This window comes from Colletotrichum fructicola, assembly GCF_000319635.2.
Source record: "Colletotrichum fructicola Nara gc5 chromosome Unknown KSG_Nara_v1_contig01, whole genome shotgun sequence".
NCBI classification, from domain to species: Eukaryota; Fungi; Ascomycota; class Sordariomycetes; order Glomerellales; family Glomerellaceae; genus Colletotrichum; species Colletotrichum fructicola.
The window spans coordinates 5,236,063-5,255,259 of record NW_027094051.1 but is presented as its reverse complement, the minus strand read 5'-3'; the positions used below and the strand labels follow the sequence as shown (position 1 = coordinate 5,255,259).

The 19,197-nt window shown below is 57.8% G+C and overlaps 5 protein-coding genes across 5 annotated transcripts; 3 read left to right on the top strand and 2 right to left on the bottom strand.

Annotated features, from left to right (window-relative positions):
* Positions 1 to 1,441: 1,441 nt before the first annotated feature.
* Positions 1,442 to 4,207, bottom strand: byr2 (Protein kinase byr2; the record flags this gene model as incomplete). The annotated part of the gene is made up of 3 exons (XM_032034533.2): positions 1,442 to 3,400; positions 3,464 to 3,733; positions 3,791 to 4,207. The coding sequence occupies 3 exons, from the start codon at positions 4,205 to 4,207 to the stop codon at positions 1,442 to 1,444; spliced, it is 2,646 nt and encodes an 881-aa protein (XP_031886391.2).
* Positions 4,208 to 9,231: 5,024 nt separating this feature from the next.
* On the top strand, positions 9,232 to 10,016 carry CGGC5_v001472 (uncharacterized protein; the record flags this gene model as incomplete). The annotated part of the gene is made up of 2 exons (XM_066150837.1): positions 9,232 to 9,261; positions 9,369 to 10,016. The coding sequence occupies 2 exons, from the start codon at positions 9,232 to 9,234 to the stop codon at positions 10,014 to 10,016; spliced, it is 678 nt and encodes a 225-aa protein (XP_066009701.1).
* Positions 10,017 to 10,876: 860 nt separating this feature from the next.
* Positions 10,877 to 12,085, top strand: pheA-1 (Bifunctional chorismate mutase/prephenate dehydratase; the record flags this gene model as incomplete). Its single annotated transcript, XM_032034530.1, has 3 exons — positions 10,877 to 10,978; positions 11,053 to 11,113; positions 11,196 to 12,085. The coding sequence occupies 3 exons, from the start codon at positions 10,877 to 10,879 to the stop codon at positions 12,083 to 12,085; spliced, it is 1,053 nt and encodes a 350-aa protein (XP_031886269.1).
* A 3,011-nt stretch (positions 12,086 to 15,096) lies between these two features.
* CGGC5_v001470 (uncharacterized protein) lies at positions 15,097 to 16,989 on the top strand (the record flags this gene model as incomplete). The annotated part of the gene is made up of 4 exons (XM_032034528.1): positions 15,097 to 15,168; positions 15,455 to 15,637; positions 16,149 to 16,682; positions 16,855 to 16,989. The coding sequence occupies 4 exons, from the start codon at positions 15,097 to 15,099 to the stop codon at positions 16,987 to 16,989; spliced, it is 924 nt and encodes a 307-aa protein (XP_031886261.1).
* Positions 16,990 to 17,335: 346 nt separating this feature from the next.
* On the bottom strand, positions 17,336 to 18,496 carry CGGC5_v001469 (mitochondrial 54S ribosomal protein mL67; the record flags this gene model as incomplete). Its single annotated transcript, XM_032034527.1, has 2 exons — positions 17,336 to 18,136; positions 18,290 to 18,496. The coding sequence occupies 2 exons, from the start codon at positions 18,494 to 18,496 to the stop codon at positions 17,336 to 17,338; spliced, it is 1,008 nt and encodes a 335-aa protein (XP_031886263.1).
* Positions 18,497 to 19,197: the final 701 nt, after the last annotated feature.

Below are 19,197 nucleotides of genomic sequence, written 5' to 3'. Positions count from 1 at the left end.
CCGAACCGCGGTTCCAATCCTTCTAGAAGCAGCTCTCTCTCACGAGGTCCTCGCAGTTCCCGGGTTCCCCCATCACATGCATTTAGATCGATCCATGAATGTTCGTCACTGATCAAGCCGAAAAAGTGATAAAGAAAGAACCGCGTCGCCAGCTTCTGTAGAATGTAACACGTCAACTCCCTTACGCTCGCTGCAACTCGTAACGAAACGCCCACGCCCGACAAGATCGCCGCCGTCAAATCTCTGCAGCGGTGAGTTTCAACGCACGCCCGGAACGCCACTGCCGTCCCGTCCCTCTTCTCTGCCCAAGAGAATCTGTCTAATTCCCGTCGGCGAATGGGCTCCCGGCGGAAACAGTACGGCACAGCAACAGCAGCAGCAGTAGCAGGCGAGCATTAGCAATCAGCCAGCAGAGCGAGACGGAGAAAGGCCTCTGCAGGTTGTCGGGGGTGGTAAGTCCCCACTCGCCGAGCGCAGATCTGTATTTTAAAAAAGGGAACACACACAAAAACACCGCGCCTCCCGGACCTACGAATAGGTTGCGGTTGGTCAAGGCCGCAAGATGAGCGGAGAAAGCCCAATGGCGAGGCGGAAGATTATCAAACGTTTGATAAAAAAGCGAGGCATTGAAACAATTGGGTAGAATGCTCGCGGCCTTGGGGGGCTAAGCATCGGTGCCTCGGTATGAGCATGAAGATGGCGAACGCGTCACTGAAAGGCCCCCACGGACCACATCGCGGGCGAAGAAAGGCTGAAATGTCTGCCCAGGATCTTATACATCCTATATTGTTATTGCCAAAAGCTGAACGAGCTGCGTCGATATTGACCGGGCCTGGGAGATGAGCTGGAACGTGCTCTGTGAGAAACAACGTGGTCAGTGATGTGCTTAGTAACGAGGGTCCCGGTTTTGTACAATCTCTCGGCTCAACGCGAGCTCCTCGCGTCGCGACGTTGACCATATCTGATCATAGGCGGATCATTTCATTGTCGTCGGGCCTGGCCGAGGTAGCATTGTCAGGTCGAGTAGACGACGCTCAAGAGTCATGTTGTGGATGTGTGATATAGCTGATTTGAGGTTCATTACTCTCTTCTGTCTTGGTTCATTCGTCGTCGAGACATTATTATACACTCTTATACTTCGTGCCCTGGAGGGTTTTCCCTTGAAATGCCAAAGCTTTGCCCCTCATTTCGCCAGCCCATGCGTGATATAAAGAAAAAAAAGGTCCAACCACGTCCATGCTTTATCGTCGGGTCCTTCCAGCGGCCACTCGCACGTACAAAGACAGTTGACTGGCTCATCCTGGTATATATGCCCCGACTCGGGCGGGGTGGGTTTTCAGATCGTTAGGAAATAGGTACAAAACGGCCTGTGTCAAGTGTCTTGATGGACACGAGACCACAGTCCAAAGAAGCGAAGGGGTATCGGCTGCGTGGCCACGTTTTATGTGATGGGCGTAAGGAAGGGACTAAGCATGAGCTCGTCCGCACTCGGGCGCAGGTTGTGGTCAATTTCGAAAGTTTGTGAAAGGAATGTCTTGGCGTCATCGGACGCGTGATCCGGGATCGTGGGTGCAGCCTTGCCACCGCCAATCTTGAAGATGGCTTGTAGCTGACTGCAGTCGGGGTAAGGGTGGGTGCCTGTCATCATCTCGACGACCAGGCAGCCGAGAGACCAGATGTCGGCCTTGCGGGTGTAGGATGTCTGCTTCACAACCTCAGGCGCCATCCAGAAGACAGACCCTTGAAGCGAGGGGCGGTGCTTGTTGTTGTTGGCACCGCTCAGGATGTTGGACGCCTCAAGCTTCTTGGAGATACCGAAATCGGAAATCTTGATAGTACCCTTGTTGTCGACAAGGATGTTGGCACCCTTGATGTCTCTGTGAATGATGTCCCGGTTGTGAAGGTACGACAGTCCAGTGAGAATCTGGCGGACGAAGCTACGGACAAGAGGCTCGGGCAGGGCGCCGTATGAGTTGAGCATCGTCTGCACTGAGCCTCCGGGAACGTACTCGAGGAAAATATTGAGGTATTCCGACGACGAGCTGCATCCAAGGTATTGAACAATATTCGGGTGTCTCAGATCGCGGAGCAGACTGATTTCCCGCTTAAGGGCCTCAATCATGCTCTTCTTGCGTGCGTCGTTTTGGCTGTTGGCACCAGGGGCAGGAGCCTCGACTTGCTTCACAGCCAGCAGCTCACCGGTCACGGCATGAAGTGCGAGGTAGACGCAGCCGAAAGAACCCTGGCCGATCATGGCTCCCTTCATCCACTTGTCGTCGGACCAGGATTCTCCCGCGAGGAAGCTCTCGAGCTCCTCGTCTGCGTCTTCCCCATCTTCGTTGAGGGCTTGTGTGAGATCCTTGAGAGACCCAGATCCGGTCGAGCCATCGGCATCAAAATAGCTCCGCCTTGTGACGTTGCCTTCGGGGTCGGTTACGCTTAGAGCCGCAGCGCTGGCACCGTCGGAGCTGTCGGCAAAGGAGACGTATGACTTGCGGTTTGGCTCCACCGGAGACTCCTCCTGAAGGGTGTCGAGCATGGAAGAGGCAACCGAGTCGCGGAAGGCATGCGTGACACGCAGACCAGACCGCGGCTTGGACATGTTGTTCGATGCATTAAGCCAGCTGTCGGCGATGGTGGGAATTGGAGGGGCGTCTTGGATGCTGGACGCGAAGCTGAGGTTGCTGGCCACGCTGAGTCGACTGTTGACCTTGCTCAAACGTGTTGACCTTCTCATAGACAAGCGAGCGGTGCGGTCAATCTCCTCCCTGGGGTGGTCAGGGAAGTAGGATGTGAGGTCGGAAGCGATGAGCTCGCTTGGAGGTCGCAGACCGCCAAATGACCGCAGAATACCCTTGTTCCTCCGCGGACCCGCCGATCTAGGGCCGTCGTTGGATGCAGGTCGCTCGAGTTCCTTAGCGGTGTTGTACACGTTCCGCTCCCGGTCACGGAAGGACACGGGCGAAAGAGGGCTTTGTAGTTCATCGTTCCATCTCTCGCCGAGAAGCTTTTGCACCTTCATCTGACTTCTCTTATCGACCGTCTCAAGGGCGCGGCTGTGGTTCTGCTGGGCCTCCTCGATAGCAATGCCCGCCGCCCTCTCGAGCTCGGGCATCCCAGGCTCGCCAGCAGGCACGCGGCGTAGGATCAAACGGTTTCGCTCGGGTCGTTTTTGGTCCTTGATGATGCGCCACAGCTCTGTGTCGCCCAGCCGTCTGCACTGGTTGGGGTCCGGCTCGATGCCAGCCAGGACCCAGAAACAGTAATTCCTCTCATGGTCCTCTCTCAGAGCAAACTTCCTTAGGGTAACTCGCATGACCTCCTCGCAGGTGTTGCAATCGGCAATCTTGACGACCTTGGTGACGCCTCCTGTTGAAATGACGCGGATGACGTCCTGATTCTGCGGTAAGCCAGCCATCAGTGAACCATCCATACTGGAGTTGTTCCTCGTATGGGAAGTTACCAATCGGCCGGTTGAGGGGACGGACGCCCCGGCGGTACTCACATAGCCGGGGCTTTGGCCATACCGTGGACGCAGAGGGCGGATGGCGTCGGAGCCGGGCAGTGGCGAGGTAGGTCGGGAAGACGAGGTGTCGCCGATGGGCAAAGAGTCGTACTGTCTCGAGTAGCGCTTGTTCATGGAAGGCGTCGGCATGGTGCGGGCACTGGATGCGGACGGCCGCGGAGAGCCGCCCGAGGACGGGGTGTACTGCTCGAGGCCCCCAAACGAATCCTTGAGAACGGTTAGACGGTCGCTACAGGTCACGATGCACACTGGTGGTGGCCTTACCCTATTCCGCTTCTTCTGGTTTGCGTACGCCTTGGTCCTCAACTTCTTAATTCCAAGAAAAAGGCGAACGCGGTCGCCGACTTTTTCGATACCCATTTCCTTGAGGACATCCTTGTCAAGCTCGAGGAGGTTCTCGCCGTTGATGTGGTTCTTGCGGAAGAGCTTCTCGTACTCGCCACACTTGACGCTGCGGAGGTAGTCGCATACCTTCTCCTCATCCCAGTTCTTGACAGCGTCGGGACCGTCGCTCTCTGAAAATTCGGACTCTGTGGGACTGGCGTAGGAGGTTGTCTGGTTCGGGATCGTGGGTGCGCGTCTCGAAGGCGGCATACCGCCGGTCGAGACGCTGGACACCATGGGGTTGTTGGTGTTCAGGGGCGCCGGGAAGGCGGCGGTCTTGGGGGCTAGCATTGCCATCTTTTGGGTATTTCGAAGTTGCTGGTGATCATTGACCGGGTTCGAAAAGGCTTGTCGTGGTGGTTTCGCGCGGGGGTTGTCTCAGCTGCCTCTCTCCTGGAGCGCGTCGTGCCGAGAGAGGATTCCTTGAAGCGGGTGGCCGAGACAGTAGACGGGATGGCGGGCCGGGATGGGGTGATGTTCGGCTCTCTCTCGAGGAATGCTGGTTATGGTGAAAGACGGATTGTCGGTTGCTGGCGAAGGGAATGCTGGCCGTTCTCTCACTACCGGACCGCGAAGGTCTGGACTTGCTGTCTCGTACAGCAGAAGGGGAGGAGAGAATTGGGTTGAACGAAAGTCGTGGGTGGAATTACGGGTACTCCGGCCGGGCGCGAAGAGGAGGAGGGAGAGAAGGGTTAATGATTGATTTTTGGGGGTGCAGCAGGGGAGCGGAGCAGCAGCTCAGGGAGGGGAGGGGGGCGTGTCTGCGGAGGGAAAGTATGGACGATGGACGATGGACGGGAGCGACCCAGGGCAGGCCAGTCACCCAGCGGAGGAGAGCAGGAGAGCAGCCTCAGGTACAGCACAGCGAGTGCAGGGCGGGCGGGACGGCCACACACACCCAACAGCTGTGCCGCACTTGAGGCAAGGAAGGTACTTCAGGACGCTGCCTTTTGACGGGTGACTGTGCGGTACCTGGGTTTAATGAGGGACTAGAAGCGAGCAACAAGCTTCCAATGCTTCCTTTGTGTGCTGTCGCAGCATCCCGCGAAGGGAAAGCAGCCCAATGCAAAGGGCAGCGTGCCACAGAAACAAGCCAGCAGTTCCTTACCTCACCTCACCTTTCTTCCATGCCCCCCTTCTTACCACACTTACGCCGTACCTCACACACTGCAGCGTCTGTTCGCCCTCTCGAGACCACCCAGGCGGAAGTCTCTGGTCAGTAAGTAGAGTATTGTTCCCCTCCCGTATCAGGTCGGCCTCTTTGGCCGGTTTTCTCGGCCTCGCGGACTTGTGTGTTGTGTTGTGATACCTGCCATTCCCTGACATATGGGGTGGGCCATCGGCCGTGACATGACAGCAAATGATACCTCAATTCAGGTAGGTTTTTTTGCTCGGATTTCTGGTGCCGCAACTTCTCCTCTGCCCTGGATGGACACAGGTCCAACAATTTGCTTGCTGACGGCTTACAGCTATTACGGGCCGTCCGAGGGGAGAGGTGACGATGATGGAGGACCCCTGTCGCTGTCCTTGGCGGCAGTAGGTACCTAATCTGCACTGAGGTGAGGTGAGGTGCTGGAGGGGGTGTTTGCAAGGGTAGACCGACGGCGGCGGCTTGATGAAACTGGCTCAACCAGGGGTAACGACCGCACGTCCCCACCTCGCTCGTCCACCGCACCAAACCTCCCGTCCACATGTCGGCTCACTGCTTGCTTGAGCTTCAGCAAGTATTGGAAACGCATACCCAGGGCGTTCCCTCAGCGGCACAATGTACCTGAGGAATTACTCAGCTATTCCCGAACATGCAATTTGCCCTTCTCAATGCATCGCCGCATCGCGTCCCCTTTCCGCCAATCGCTGCCGTCCAGATATCTCGCGTCCGCTGCTGCGACAAAGCCCAAGACAACGCCATGCGCGCCGGATATCCCTCTAATTATTGTCATCGCCGCCGCAGCATCTCAAGACTGCGGATATCGCATTGTCTACCTACGACCTAAAGAATGTATTAATGGCTAGCTCCGAGCAATGCCGTGTCCATGGCGTCCCGTCCAACGCCAACATCCATCTCGCTTATCTGTTACGCTTCCACCACCACAAAACCCGACATGCGCCTCTCGTGAGAAAACACACATCTATTCTGGGCCCGTCAGCAAGCCAGCCTCAGCTTCCACGCCCCTTACCTACGGGAGGCTGTTGTCATAAAGGCACCAGAAGGCCCTTGCGACAAGCCCCCATTCTGCGCCGCTGCTATGCCACCATTGAACCGTGACAAAGATAGCATCGACCTTTGTTCGCAGACGACGGCTCCGGCCATACTGCGGAGCCCACAGAACACGGGGTAATTGCGCCGCCATCGTGAACCATCGTCACCCAGTTGTCGTCCTATCCTCAACTCATCCAACCGCCCACCTCTCCCATGCCACGATCCGTCACATGGCAAATCACACTCTGTTCCTTGCCAGCAGCCGCGACAGCCCGGGCGATCCTCACAAATGTTGGCATGGCATGGGCCATCCGCCATGGGCTTCATCAGCTTCTCCCCACAACCACCTCCCAGCTGCGTGGAAGTCTCCATCGCAGCCGGGAGGTGTCAGCGCAAACAATGCATACTATTCGTACGCAGTAACAGACTAACAGCCGAAATCGCAATGTTTTCCCGTCTCGCCCGGATCATGAGAGAAACCCCGCTGCAATGATACCTCCGCTGGTTCCACCGTCCGTGGACGATTGACGAAAACCCGAAACGCCTACGCGGTGAGGGACTAGGGGTGCTTGATAGAACAGGACGAGCAAACGTCAACCAACAAGCCCGACTGGTAGCGTACGCATTGCGTTGAATGGGACCACCTTAGCCCCGTGATCCAACATCAGACCGACCAATCTTGCTTTTACCAGGGGACCATCGCCACTGGCAGCAAGACTGGACTGGCTATCGTGAACCCTCAACGGACGTGCCATGCACAATCAACCCACAATCGCCAAGGACAACTCACAACTTTTTTTTTCGCCGCAGAGACTGCAGAGGCAGAAAGCGGCGGCGGAGGATGAGCCATAGCTGCGAAGACCGGCACGATAGGGCCCGCGTCTGCTGTTGATTGGCTTCCCGTGCCATGCAGTCACTCCAGGGCTGGATGTCTTGAAACCAGTCGTGTCGCACGTCTCGACACCCACTCCGCTGCCCAACATCCCTGGCCTTCTTCTGGGCGCCAACGTCCTGTCCCCCCGCTGGTGCTTGGCCTTGCCCCTCGCTCGCAGTTCGCACCAGAGTCTCCAGATGTCGCCGCGTTATTAGCTCGCCTGACTGGGCCGTCCGCTGTACCATTCTACTAACCTTTCGGCGTTGGCGTCCTCAGATTAATTAACACGAAGACGCCGGTCTGAGCCCGTCAATTGTTTCGCCGCGGGAATTAACACTCACCGTCACTTTGGATGTTGTGTCTTCGTGGATCATCCCAGCTTTGCGACTCCCTAGAGCCTCTCGAGAGGCCTTTACAAGAAGGTGGCCAATCATGAGCTGCCCTGGTTTGGAGTTGTCTATTGACTTTTTTTCTTGTGCGAGCCGCCATGTAACCTGTGGAACATTGGCTTTTTGGGAAGAATGGCATCTGGCTGACGACCTCGTGTACAGAGACTGGTGATGACGAGTTTTTCGTTATTCTTCCCGTTTCCCCCGCACCATGCGAGCCATGCATTGCAAATGACCATGCGTTTGATGACTCGGTTAGGTACTTGACGATGCTATTTTCAAAGATTTGCAGATTTGCAGCTCCTGTACTGCAGTCGTGCGGCGTCGTGCAGGGCAATCTACTGACCCTGCATATCGCCATCTCTCCTCTCTCTCTCTCTCTCTCTCTCTCTCTCTCTCTCCTGCTCGGCACCGACGATGGAGATGCGCCGTCATGCGAGGGAAATGAGCCATGGCCCGATCACCGTCGACTCGCCACCTCAGAGAACCACACAGTGAAGCTATCATCGTACCTTAGTTACCCAGCCGCCGACGCTGAAGTGGGGCTTGGCGCTTCTGTTGATAATCACGGCCTTCCTCGACTGGTGATGTTCGCAAAGACGTGTCCTGGGGTTGCGCCTTTGACGTTTCACACTAGACCGTCTTTGACCACCGAAAAAAGAGCTTTTAACCCTCTGCCAGAACAGCCTGCCAGCCCAGAGCTGCAGTGGCAGCACCAAATCCGGCTGTTTGGTGAGCTAATGGAGGCCAACGTGGCCCTGGCCAGAGCGGGCGCCAGCCAGCCTGAAACGTGAAACCTCAGAAGATCTTCCTTGCATATCCAAGTGCCAAACAACCACCAAAAAGGTCGTCCCAAAGCCAACCCTGCAGACCGACGGAGATCGGCTTGTGGGCAAAGCCTCTCCCGGCGCGCCGGCACCTCACCACCCTGCTCGCCGCCCATCATCACGGACGCGACGCAATCCCTGGGGGAGCTTCTCTCGAGTGTTTGCTCGAATGATGGGCCTGTGTGACTGAGCACACTTCCACGTGGACAGGAGGTTCACAGATGGAAACATGACGAGGAGCGAAGGGGGGCCGCAATGCGCCTTGTCCTCGCGGCGGCTCCTTCTTTTTCGCTTAGCGCCAGAGGCTTGCAATGGAGAAGTCAGATGCCGAAAGCGAAGGCTTGAGCGAAGGCGAGCCGTGGCTTGCCTCAATTACGGCACATCTTTTCTTCACGCACTGCGAATACGACGGGGACATCGTGCAACCTGGAGCGTTGCTTTTCGGGCGATGAAGGCTCGTCCTGGTCTACCTGGTCTACCTGCCCCCCTGCGTCTGGGGGTTGTTGATGGGCACGAACGTAGCAGCCAAGAGTTCCCTTGTCTGGCTAGCATGCTGGGCTTTTCACGATGCTTTTCATCAGTGACTGAAAACACAGGGAAAAAGTCTATAGAAATTGGAGGACGGGACCTGACGAACACCCGCCGGGGTGCGTGCGCGAAAACCAAAACTGGGATAGCCAGTCCGGCCGGTCTCCCGCCACCGACACATGCCATCGGTACAAACCTGTCAGGGTCCGGCGGCGCTTAAATAGGCTTTCGGGTTGTCGGGCGGGTCGCCGGTCCCCGCACGGTCGGCTATCGGCTTCCGTCCGGTCAGCCCGGGAGGGGGTCGGCCGCCGCACTCTCGGCCTGAGGACGGGGCCTGCTGTCCGCTCTTCGCGATAACGGCGCGGCGAACCCATGAGTCACCGAGATCTATGTGACTCAGCCGCTGTTTCGAATCCCCAGCGCCTAGGGACTTTCAGTCAAAGTCCTGGGACGCCGTCTGCACAGCTTGTCTGTCAGTCACGCATCGATCCGAGCAATCCGCCATGGACACCACACACAACTTTTGCTTCCCAGTACGAGTGCTCGCCAACTCGCGGGTGAAACTCACGCCGTTTCGGGCAAGTCTGTCATGCTGCCAGCTGATGATGATGATGGTCACTAACCCTCACGTCCCGTCCAGGCCGACCGCCATGCGGCGAAGTACATTGAGTCTACATCCGGACACCCTGAGATCTACGCTCACACCATAGCGGGCCCGTACAAGAGCGTGGACGACTTTGTGTCCAGCTTCGTGGAAGGCGAATCTCGTGTCGACCCGGGCATGATGACATACGCCATCATTGACAAGACGCGGCCGCCCTCGGACGAGGACGAGGAGGGGGAGATGGCTGGCCGGATCTCCTTCGCCAACACGTCGACGGTTCATTTGTGCACAGAAATTGGCTACATTGTCATATTTCCAACGTACCAACGGACGCATGTGACGACCAACGCCGTCGGGCTGATGCTCCACGAGGCCTTCAAGAGCCCCGAGGACGGGGGTTTCGGCATCCGGAAGGTCATCTGGCAGGCCCACGCCCACCCCGGAAACAGAGGCTCGGTGCGCCTGGCGCAGCGGATGGGCTTCCGGGAAGAGGGGGTCAGGCGGTGGCATAGGCTCATCCCGAAGGGCCGTCTCCAGGGCAAGATTGGCAACGGCGAACCGCTGCCGCCAGGGAGCGATCCGGATGACATCTGGCGGCACAGCATGCTCCTTGCGCTCTGCTGGGACAGCTGGCTGGAGGGAGCTGCGGGCCAGGTGCAACAGGCGATGGACCGAACCCGCTGACGTCTGCATGTCGCTGTTGTCTGTGTGATGCCGTGGAATACCGAAGAGATGTCTTTAAGCGTAGCGCCGTTGCTGTTGTTGTTCTTGTCAGAGTCCTGTGTGTGTGCAGCGTTGGAATGTCTCAGACCAAAGCTTGTCAATCGTTCCGCTGGGTGTTGTCGTCGACAGCTGTTGTACGGCATCCCCTCGCGCTGTACCTTGCCCAACCCCATTAAAATAATTGAGCTTCACCGTGTCCACGGAGGACACGACTCATTGTGAAGCAATGGGGAACTGTCACCGTCTTACTCGCGCATGTCAACTCTGATTGAAGGTGTTCTGCGTGGTGGTGCGGGCTCTTGGGTGCGCCATGCCATGCCCAACGGTCTGGGTCACTGCGGGTGCGGGTGCAGTACCGAGAAGTGGAGCTCTTTCCCCCCCCCCCCCCCCGTGCCCCGCGAAAAAAACACAAACCCCCTCCAAAAAGGCGCGCCCAGTCAGTCAATCGCTTGACCCTCTCCGATGTAGGGAACCTCCTCCAACGTCTTTTCCCATCAAACCCGCACCCGCAACACCGCTCCGGCCGCCAATGCTCGCCAGTGGGACAGTACGGCTCATTAAATGAAGCTGCTTCGTATTCACGATATCACGAGGAACTTGTGTGCAGTCGATCGCCCGCAGGTGGTGCTACCCCGACGCGGCCACCCGGAACGGGAATAAAGGCAATCGAGTTCCACGACTTTGCGTGTGATGAGAGAGCCCTCGAGCAACTGATCTCATCCGCAACTCACCGCCCCCTCTCACACTCGCCTTGGAGCAGCAACAACAGAAAAACCCAAGCTACAGCTCCTCCTCTCTCTGAAGAGGATCATCGACGAGCCATGAGTGACAAGTCTCAGGTTCCGGCAGAGGCTGCAGCAGCTGGCGGCGGCGTCAAGCCGCTGGTGGCCTTCCTGGGTCCCCAGGCCTCGTACACTCACCAGGTATCACGAACCTGAAATCACACATCACACGGCATGCCGAGCAGTTGTCATATCTAACATCTTTATGTGTGCAGGCTTCAGTGCAAGCTTTCCCAGACGACGAGTGGGATCTACGGCCGGTTGTCACCATCACGGGTCAGTGTCTCTCCATGTCTTGATTCCTGCCCCGCGTTTTTGTCTTGGCTCTCCTGTTCCGGGTTTCCTGACCGGGCCGTAGACATCTTCGAGGTCGTGCAAGCCGGGGAGGTCGCCTTCGGCGTCGTCCCCGTCGAGAACTCAACCAACGGGTCCGTGCTGTTCACGCTCGACAACTTCGCCGACCGCAACGCCCTGTACCCGGACATCTCTGTGTGCGGCGAGATCTATCTGGACGTGCACCACTTCCTCGTCGGCCGCCGTCCGCCCCGCGTCCTCAACGACGACGCCGCCGGGGCCGGCAGCGGGTCCGGTGGCGACGGCTCCGGCGCCTGCACCCCGACGGCGTCGGACCCCAACCCCCTGAAGCCGCGGACCAAGCCGCTGTGCAGCCTCAAGCACATCCAGCGGCTGTACTCGCACCCGCAGGCCTGGGGCCAGTGCGTCGCCTTCCTGCAGACGTATCTCAAGGGCATCGAGGCCATCGACGTGAGCTCGACCAGCCGCGCCGCCGAGCTCGTCTCCATGGACGAGACGGGCACCAGCGCCGCCATCTCGAGTGAGATCGCCGCACGCATGCACGGCATCGACGTGCTGGCGCGCACCATCGAGGACCGTGAGGACAACACGACGCGCTTCTTCATCATCCGCAAGGGCCTGGACGGCAAGATGCCGGGCCACTGCGAGCGCAAGAGGGGCAGGACCAAGTCGATGGTGTCATTCACGGTCCCGCACGAGGCCCCCGGCGCGCTGGCTGACGTGCTCGAGTGCTTCCGCAAGTTCAGGCTCAACCTCACGAGCATCAACAGCAGGCCGAGCCTCACGGGGCCGTTTGAGTATGTCTTCTTCGTCGAGTTTGAGGGCCACAGGTTCCAGGACCCCGACGGGAGGGTCAAGGGGGCGCTCGAGGGGGTCGCCCAGGTGGCGGAGAAGCTGAGGTGGCTAGGGAGCTGGGAGGACCAGCGGTCATGAGGCAGGGCAGGGCAGGGCAGCCTTCGGCGAACCCCGTTCGCGATGTCTCGCGCTGTTGCCTCCCTGGCGTCTCTTTTCCCTCTCTCTCTCTCACGCGACAGCACCCCCACGGCGAGACCCAGCAGCACCGGGACTTTGACGGATGTCGGGATGCTGGTGGCCAGACCATCGTTGCCGTCTGGTGATGCCGCACCCCCTGAAGGAACATGCTTCGGGGCTACTTGTGTGAATATGCGGCCACGAAGGGGGTGGTGGGCGCCGCTGTCGGTGGCACACAAGGGGATCGATTGGACGGAACAGGCCTGGACTGGCTGACGACATCGCAGCTATGTCGATTCGAGATAAGAGGTGCGTCGTGGGCTGGGCAGAGACTCAGGAGCGTGGGATTCCCCCCCTTAGCCATTGTGTAATGGAAACAGCGAGTGCCCGCCGTGGAAGTTTCTCTCTCGTGGTTCTGGACTCTGGACTCTTGTTCCGCAGGTCTTTTTTCTTGTTGCCTCCGCTGCCCCCCTGGTTCGTGATGGATGCCCTTTGAAGAGTTTTCTCCTTCGTCTACGCCGAGTGGTGGCGTCGTGAAGCATGGCCGCGATACTGCGGGCATGGGCATTGGCAAAAAGGGGGCTGGCCCTTTCGACTCGGGGCGATTTGGAGAGCGGCGGCCGATTGAGAGCTGTCATCTGCAGCAGCACGCGTATACAATGGGCAGAGATTTACAGTCACAGCGAAGGGGAGATGCGATGGAAACAAGGAGGAGGAAGCGACGGATCAGGGAGCTACGGCTACGGCCACATGTGATGGTATCGCGAGATGAACGAACGCCGGTCGCGTGCCTATGTGTCTCACAACGCCCAATCCCACGCGGGCTGGACGAATAAGGGCCGTCCCAACAACGCTCAAAAACCTGTATGCAACTGTTATGCCTACAGGGACTAAGGTACTACTCTGTGAACGGTGTGAGGGCCTCGGCTCAGTAGCACGCCCCCCCAGTAAGCAGAGCTAAAGTTTCCTTTCAAAGCTTTGTACGGTAAGTGTGAGTGAGCAGGGAAGTGAGAAGGGCGGGCGAAGAAGCTCTGCAACCTCTGCAGAAGCTCTGCAACCATTAGCGTGGCGGGTTGAGGGGGTTGCTGGAAGCTCTGCAGAAGCTCTGCAAGTGTTGTCTGGCGCCTACCGTAATCATCATTCTCAACCATCCATCACCCACCCCCAACCCCTCCCATCCTTTTTTTGTGCTTGTCTTTTTTTTTTTCCGGTCGGCCACCCCCTCTTTCTCTCAACTAGTGTTGTCGGCCTCATCCTCGTTCAAAATGGATGGGTTGCTCCGTTGGAAATTGGGGGCGCATCTCTTCATGGTGGATCGACAACTCCACGCCCATTACGTCCATATTACACGGACAAGAACGGCAGGAAAAAGACCCTTGCGGAGCCTGCGCATCCTGCGAGCTGCATCCCGCGTCAACATGGCCGAGCTGGCCCCAGAAAAAAACAAAAGACAGACCAGACTGGCAGACCAGAATTCTGACTCCTGAGGGCGCAGATGCCGAGTATGTGCCGTTGCTCGTCAAAAGGGTCGAAGGATGCAGGGAACGCGGCGCGGTGCAAGCCGGGAAGAATGCTGCTTGATGGAGTTTGTTGGAGTGCTCTGAAGTAATAAGCTGGAGCAAGCTGGAGCCGGTCTCCACCGGCCGACACACGTTCCGCCGCGGAACCTCTCCATTGCTTGATTGCCCAGCCAGAAAACCATGAGATTTCATCAGATTCCCGGTCAATCCCCAGCGGGCGTACCCACGCATTTCCCGCATTTACCCTACTGCACTGCGTACTACACGTATGTAGCCATACAGTAGTACAGGCCAGGCCAGGCAGGAAGGACCAGGCACTTGGCCTTACTGGGTAAATGGAGAATGAAGAGTGCTTCGAGTTACAGAGTTTTCCATACAACTCTCTCGAGAGGTACCTGCTCGTTCCGTGTTTTTCCCAGCCGACAAAAGCGGGCTCCGACCCTAGTGCTGCTGGGCGTGGATTCGGAGAGCTGCAATTGGAGAGCCGGCTTCGGGTCCTTGTCTTACTACGCGCACTACACGTCATAGCACAAGGTTTTGCAACGAGACGCCTCCCAGGTACAGAGCAGGAGTACTGGTCCGTACCGAACGAGAATCGTCTGGTCTCCGGATCAGGTACCTCGCCGGCCACTGTCGACGGCCTTTTCGCCGCCTCAGCCCGTGCTTTTGCCCGCGTCGACCTGCTGCCCGCGCTGGATGCGGTACTTTCGTCTCACCTCGCCTCTACCTCTGCCTCTACCTCTGAGCAGCCTCTCGAGTGACTTGCAGCCGGGTGGGTTGAGTGGGAATCTTCGGTCTGAAAGAGGGGCGGGCGCGTTCCATGATCCGTGGCCAGACGCAACAACGACGCCAGTACCAGCAGTAGCGAGCCCAGACTACGAGGATACGTAGCTACATTTGGCACGACGGACGGCTGTCGGCCAAGGCAGTCGGCAAAGGCAGGAACCCAGGGAAGGGAAGAAGTTACTGACACTGGGCGGTCGTTCCATGGGAAAGCGTGGGCGACATGTGCGTGAAAGGCGACAAGTGACTGCCCGTCGGCGGCAGTGGGAGTGGGAGTTGCAGAGCTTCGGGCAACCCAGAAGGCAACGTGAGAGGCGAGCTGGACTGGACCATGAAGGAGCTCTTGGACAATTTATAGCCCAAGCCCGCACTCTCTTCCCTCCCTTGACCTTCCTGTCTCTCTCGATTTCGCCATCGATACCTGTTCTGTCGACATATCACGATCTCTCCCATCATCTCCATTTGTTGCTTAGCCCCAGCAACAAGAGCTTCTCACAACGGCTGACAGCTGTCTGCGTAATTGATTGATTGCTGCCTGCAAGTTCCAATTCAGCCTCTGCAACAAACTCGCGGATCCCCTGTTCCGCCCGCCCGCGCCAGCCCAGCTCTGTGCGGCAATTTGATCTTTCCCATACCAGATTCCCCATCTTCGCGGTGAGGTGCTTCATCATGGCCATCACGCCTTCGAAGCCAATCTTCTGTGCGACCCACCCCCGGGCCTGCTCTACCGCCTTTGAGAGGGTAAATCATCCCCCCAAGAAACCACTGAACGAGGGACCGGTACTGCTTACGCTGCCCGGATTCTGCATTCCGAGACAGGACGGCGATAACGCAATCGTCCGGCGGCGGCCCAGCAAGAAAAGAAACAAGGTTCAGGGTCCTGAATCGTGGGAGCAGCCGGGCGAATGGTGTTGACAATCGGTCGTCTCTCGTCCCAAAATCTCGATCTCCCGCTCCCCCCATCCCCTCATCTCCCAAACTTGCTAAAAGGAAAAGCTTGGCTGACCATGGCTTTTTGACATCACAGGTGTTCATGGCCCGCCGGGACAAGCTGGCGTGTGTCCATGAGCCTTTTGGCGATGCGTTCTACTACGGCCCCGAGCGCATCGGTGAGCGTTTTGAGAACGACGCCGACGGCAGGGAAAAGTCTGGCTTCGCCGAGACGACGTATGCCGACGTGCTGAGCCAGATTGAGGAGGCCGGCAAAGAGGTTTGTGCCCTTTTTTTCTTTCTCTCCCATCGTTTCATTCCTTCTGCTCGATCGATCGCCCGCGGGGCGTCAGCAATCCCTAGTATCCCTCCACCCTTGCACTTTGTTTCCTTAGGGGTTGCAGAGCTTCTGCAACCCGCAAACCCGCAGTTCACCCCATCAATTCGTTACTTGCCATCCCCCATCGAAAATCGATCCAATTTTCGGTCGCAGAGGCTCTTTGCACCTCGAAACAGAGCTTCTCGAAATTCCCAATTGATTTAAGCTGAAGCTCGGTCGGCTGGGGCGGGTCTGCCGACCGGCCAGGGAAGCTTTGCGGTGCAGCCACCAACTGTACCGGGGGTACCTCCTCCTCCACTGGGCTGAAGGTGTCCCCCCCACACTGGACGACCTGACGGCCCCGGGGGAGCTTCCAGTGGCCTCCCGGCAGAACCGCCGCCGACCAACCAGATGCTGCCGCAATAATGCATGCCATCGATGGTTGAGATCAACATCGCTGACTTGGTGACAGGGCGGCAAGCGCATCTTCGTCAAGGATATGGCGCAGTACCTGATTCCTCCCAACGGAGGAAAGGCCGCCATTGTGCCCTCGGCCGGTAACGCCCCCGAGGCCGGCAACCCGACGGTGCTGCCGATTGAGACGCTCCGCAAGTTCCAGTGGACGTTCCTCATTCGGCACCCGCGCCGCTCCATCCCCTCGTACTACCGCTGCACCGTCCCGCCCCTGGACAAGATGACTGGCTTCTACAACTTCATGCCCAGCGAGGCCGGCTACGCGGAGCTGCGCACCCTCTTTGACTTCCTCGTCAAGGAGCGCATCGTCGACGAGAGCAACCTGCTCGTCGTCGACGCCGACGACCTGCTCGACGACCCCGAGGCCATCATCCGTGCTTACTGCCAGCACGTCGGCCTCGACTTTACTGACAACATGCTCAACTGGGGCGAGGAGGACACCAAGATCGCCCAGGAGAAGTTCGCCAAGTGGACCGGTTTCCACGAAGACGCCCTCGGCAGCACCTCGCTGAGGCCGCGCAACAAGGCGCATGTAAGTCACCGTGTCCCCCTCGCAGTTGCTCTCTCAGCCCCTGCCCCGGAGGAAAATCCCCTTGGACGTGGAAGGATGGAAAATCCCCTGCCGTTGTGGTTTGCCCGCCCGGGGCACGCTGGACGGCGGTCTGTGTATACTTCGCAGCATGCTAATTCCCGGCGAGAAAAAGGTCATCACCCGTGAATCCGAAGAAGCCGAGTGGAAGCAAAAGTTCGGCGACAAGGGTCTCAAGGAGATCCGCGAGTGCGTCGACGCCAACGTCAAGGATTACGAGTATCTCAAGAAGTTTGCTATCCGGGTCTAATTGTGTGTGCTTGTGTGTGTGTGAATCATTATAACGACGTTGATGACAAAGAGCATTATCACGAACTATTTGGTTTCTGGGGTCTATGGGTTCTGAAAGGGAAATGCGTTTTATACGCTCAAGGGGTTTCGGTTTATCATGGGTCATGCAACCATACGTATTGGTACAATAGTCTACATGGAGAGCCGTCTTAGCCACTCTAACGGGCTACGGATGGCACCTAGTAAAAAAACAACATGGACGTCCTTTTACTTCAATGTACAGGTTTTTGAATACTCATCCGTGATTTTAACACGTCTATCCATTCGCATCCTCACGGCTTCGATTCGGCCTTCTCGTTCTTCTTCTACTCATCCCGGATCGTTCTGTCCTCACCAACCGCCTTCGCCTTGCCCTTCTTGCTGAACTCCGCGGGAATGTCGTCCTTCACCTCCTGATAAACATACTTGATGTTGTCCTTGCCGGTGGGCTTCTTGTCGTCGGGCTTCTTGTCTTTAGGCTCCTTGTCGTTGGGCTTCTTGCTGGCCTTGGGGACCTTCCGCTTATACACCTCAAGCAAGCGCACAGCGTCGTCGAAGAGCTTGTGCTTGACGTTCTCCGACCAAGAGCTCGCGTAGTTGCGGTCGGCGTCGACGGCCCAGGACACCGTCACCGGCAGGAGTTTCTGCTCCCTATTGAGCTCCTTGAGCGCCTCGAGCTGATTTGCGAGTTTCATGCGGTAGTCGAGCCATTTGCGGCCCTGCAATCTACCTTTGACCCTGTCGCCTCTTCGCACGAACAGGCGGTTGCCGCGGCCCTTGCCGGCGAGGACGGCCGCCATGTCGGCGATGCTGTTGGCGTACTGGTCGTTGAGCCTCTGGCCGCGCTCGAATTTGTTGAGGACCCTGCGCCGCTCCTTGACCGGGCGGGGGCCCTTTTCAGGGGAGGAGAGCGCTTCGGTTTTTACTACATCGAAGCGGAGGCTCTCGTCCCAGCACAGCTCGTGCATCTTGCGGAACTCGCGCAGCTTCTGGAAGACGGACTGGCCCGCGGCGCCCGCGCCCTTGGGCAGCTGGATCATGGCCATGGGCTTCCAGTAGTCTTTGCGGAGCGCCGCAGGTCGGAGTTTCTTGCCGTTGAACGGGAGCTGGCGGAGCACTCGGTGGGACTGGCAGACGGCGTGAATTAGCATATTGTGGGATTTTTTGCTGGCCGTGATATTTGGTAATGAGGGGCAGCAGCAGCAGCACTTCTGCGAACGAGTCGCTCATTGCTCCGCCATTGCTTGACAACCCCTCGGTCAAGCTAGTGAAAAGCGTACCTCCATGATCTTCGAGTGCGAGTAGACGACCTGTCTCGTGAGCTGGTGGCTCCAGACCCAAATTTGCTCGCCGTGGCCCTCTGGGAATTTGGCCAACTTGTATTGTGGCCTCTGCCGCTTCGGCATGAAGTGGCCATGTCGAACGCTTGTCCTCGAAACGCCGATGGACAGCTGTGAGAATCTGTTGGAGAGCGTGGCCGGTAACATTGTTGCGTCGTGCGCCGTCGCTTTCGGGGCACCGGCGGTGGGCTTGTCGTGGATCGTCGTCGCCGTCGGTCGTCGTCGTCGGTCGTCGTCGTCGTCGTCGGCCCCAAGACTTCGGCGTAGCTCGACCTTGCAAAATTTCCCCAAGCTCTGGAATCGGGTCGCGCGACCGCTGTGGCTGATGCGGCTGGTGGCCGTCACAAGTGGCACTGGTTGTGGCTTACCCACCAAAATCACATGATCCCAGCGCGTGTCTCCTATCGATAAACGATGAGATAAACACTCAATCGATAGGACGATTAGATCCGGAGTGGGCCCCAGCGGGCCCGCGCCCAATGTGACCCCGCGATTTGGGCTTGGTGGTGCACTGATTCCAGTGACGTCGCGGGACTTCCACCAGGTTCTGGTCGCTGCCCTACAACTCCCGGCCTTACCAGACGATGCTCGATCAGTCCATTCGACGGCCCACTCTTCCCAGTTTACAGCCTCGAGAAGCTTCAGTCTTTGGGCATAAATTCAGAGACTCGAACCGACTTTCGACGATTAAATTCACTCTTCCCCAAGCTTAATTCAACACAACAAAAAAAAAGATACCCCAGTTGATGATAGACTCTTCAACTTGAAGCCTCACAATCTGAGCTTCGCAACGAACAACAAACCTACCTACCTACCTTTCTACCTACGCTTAATTACAACGCAACAAC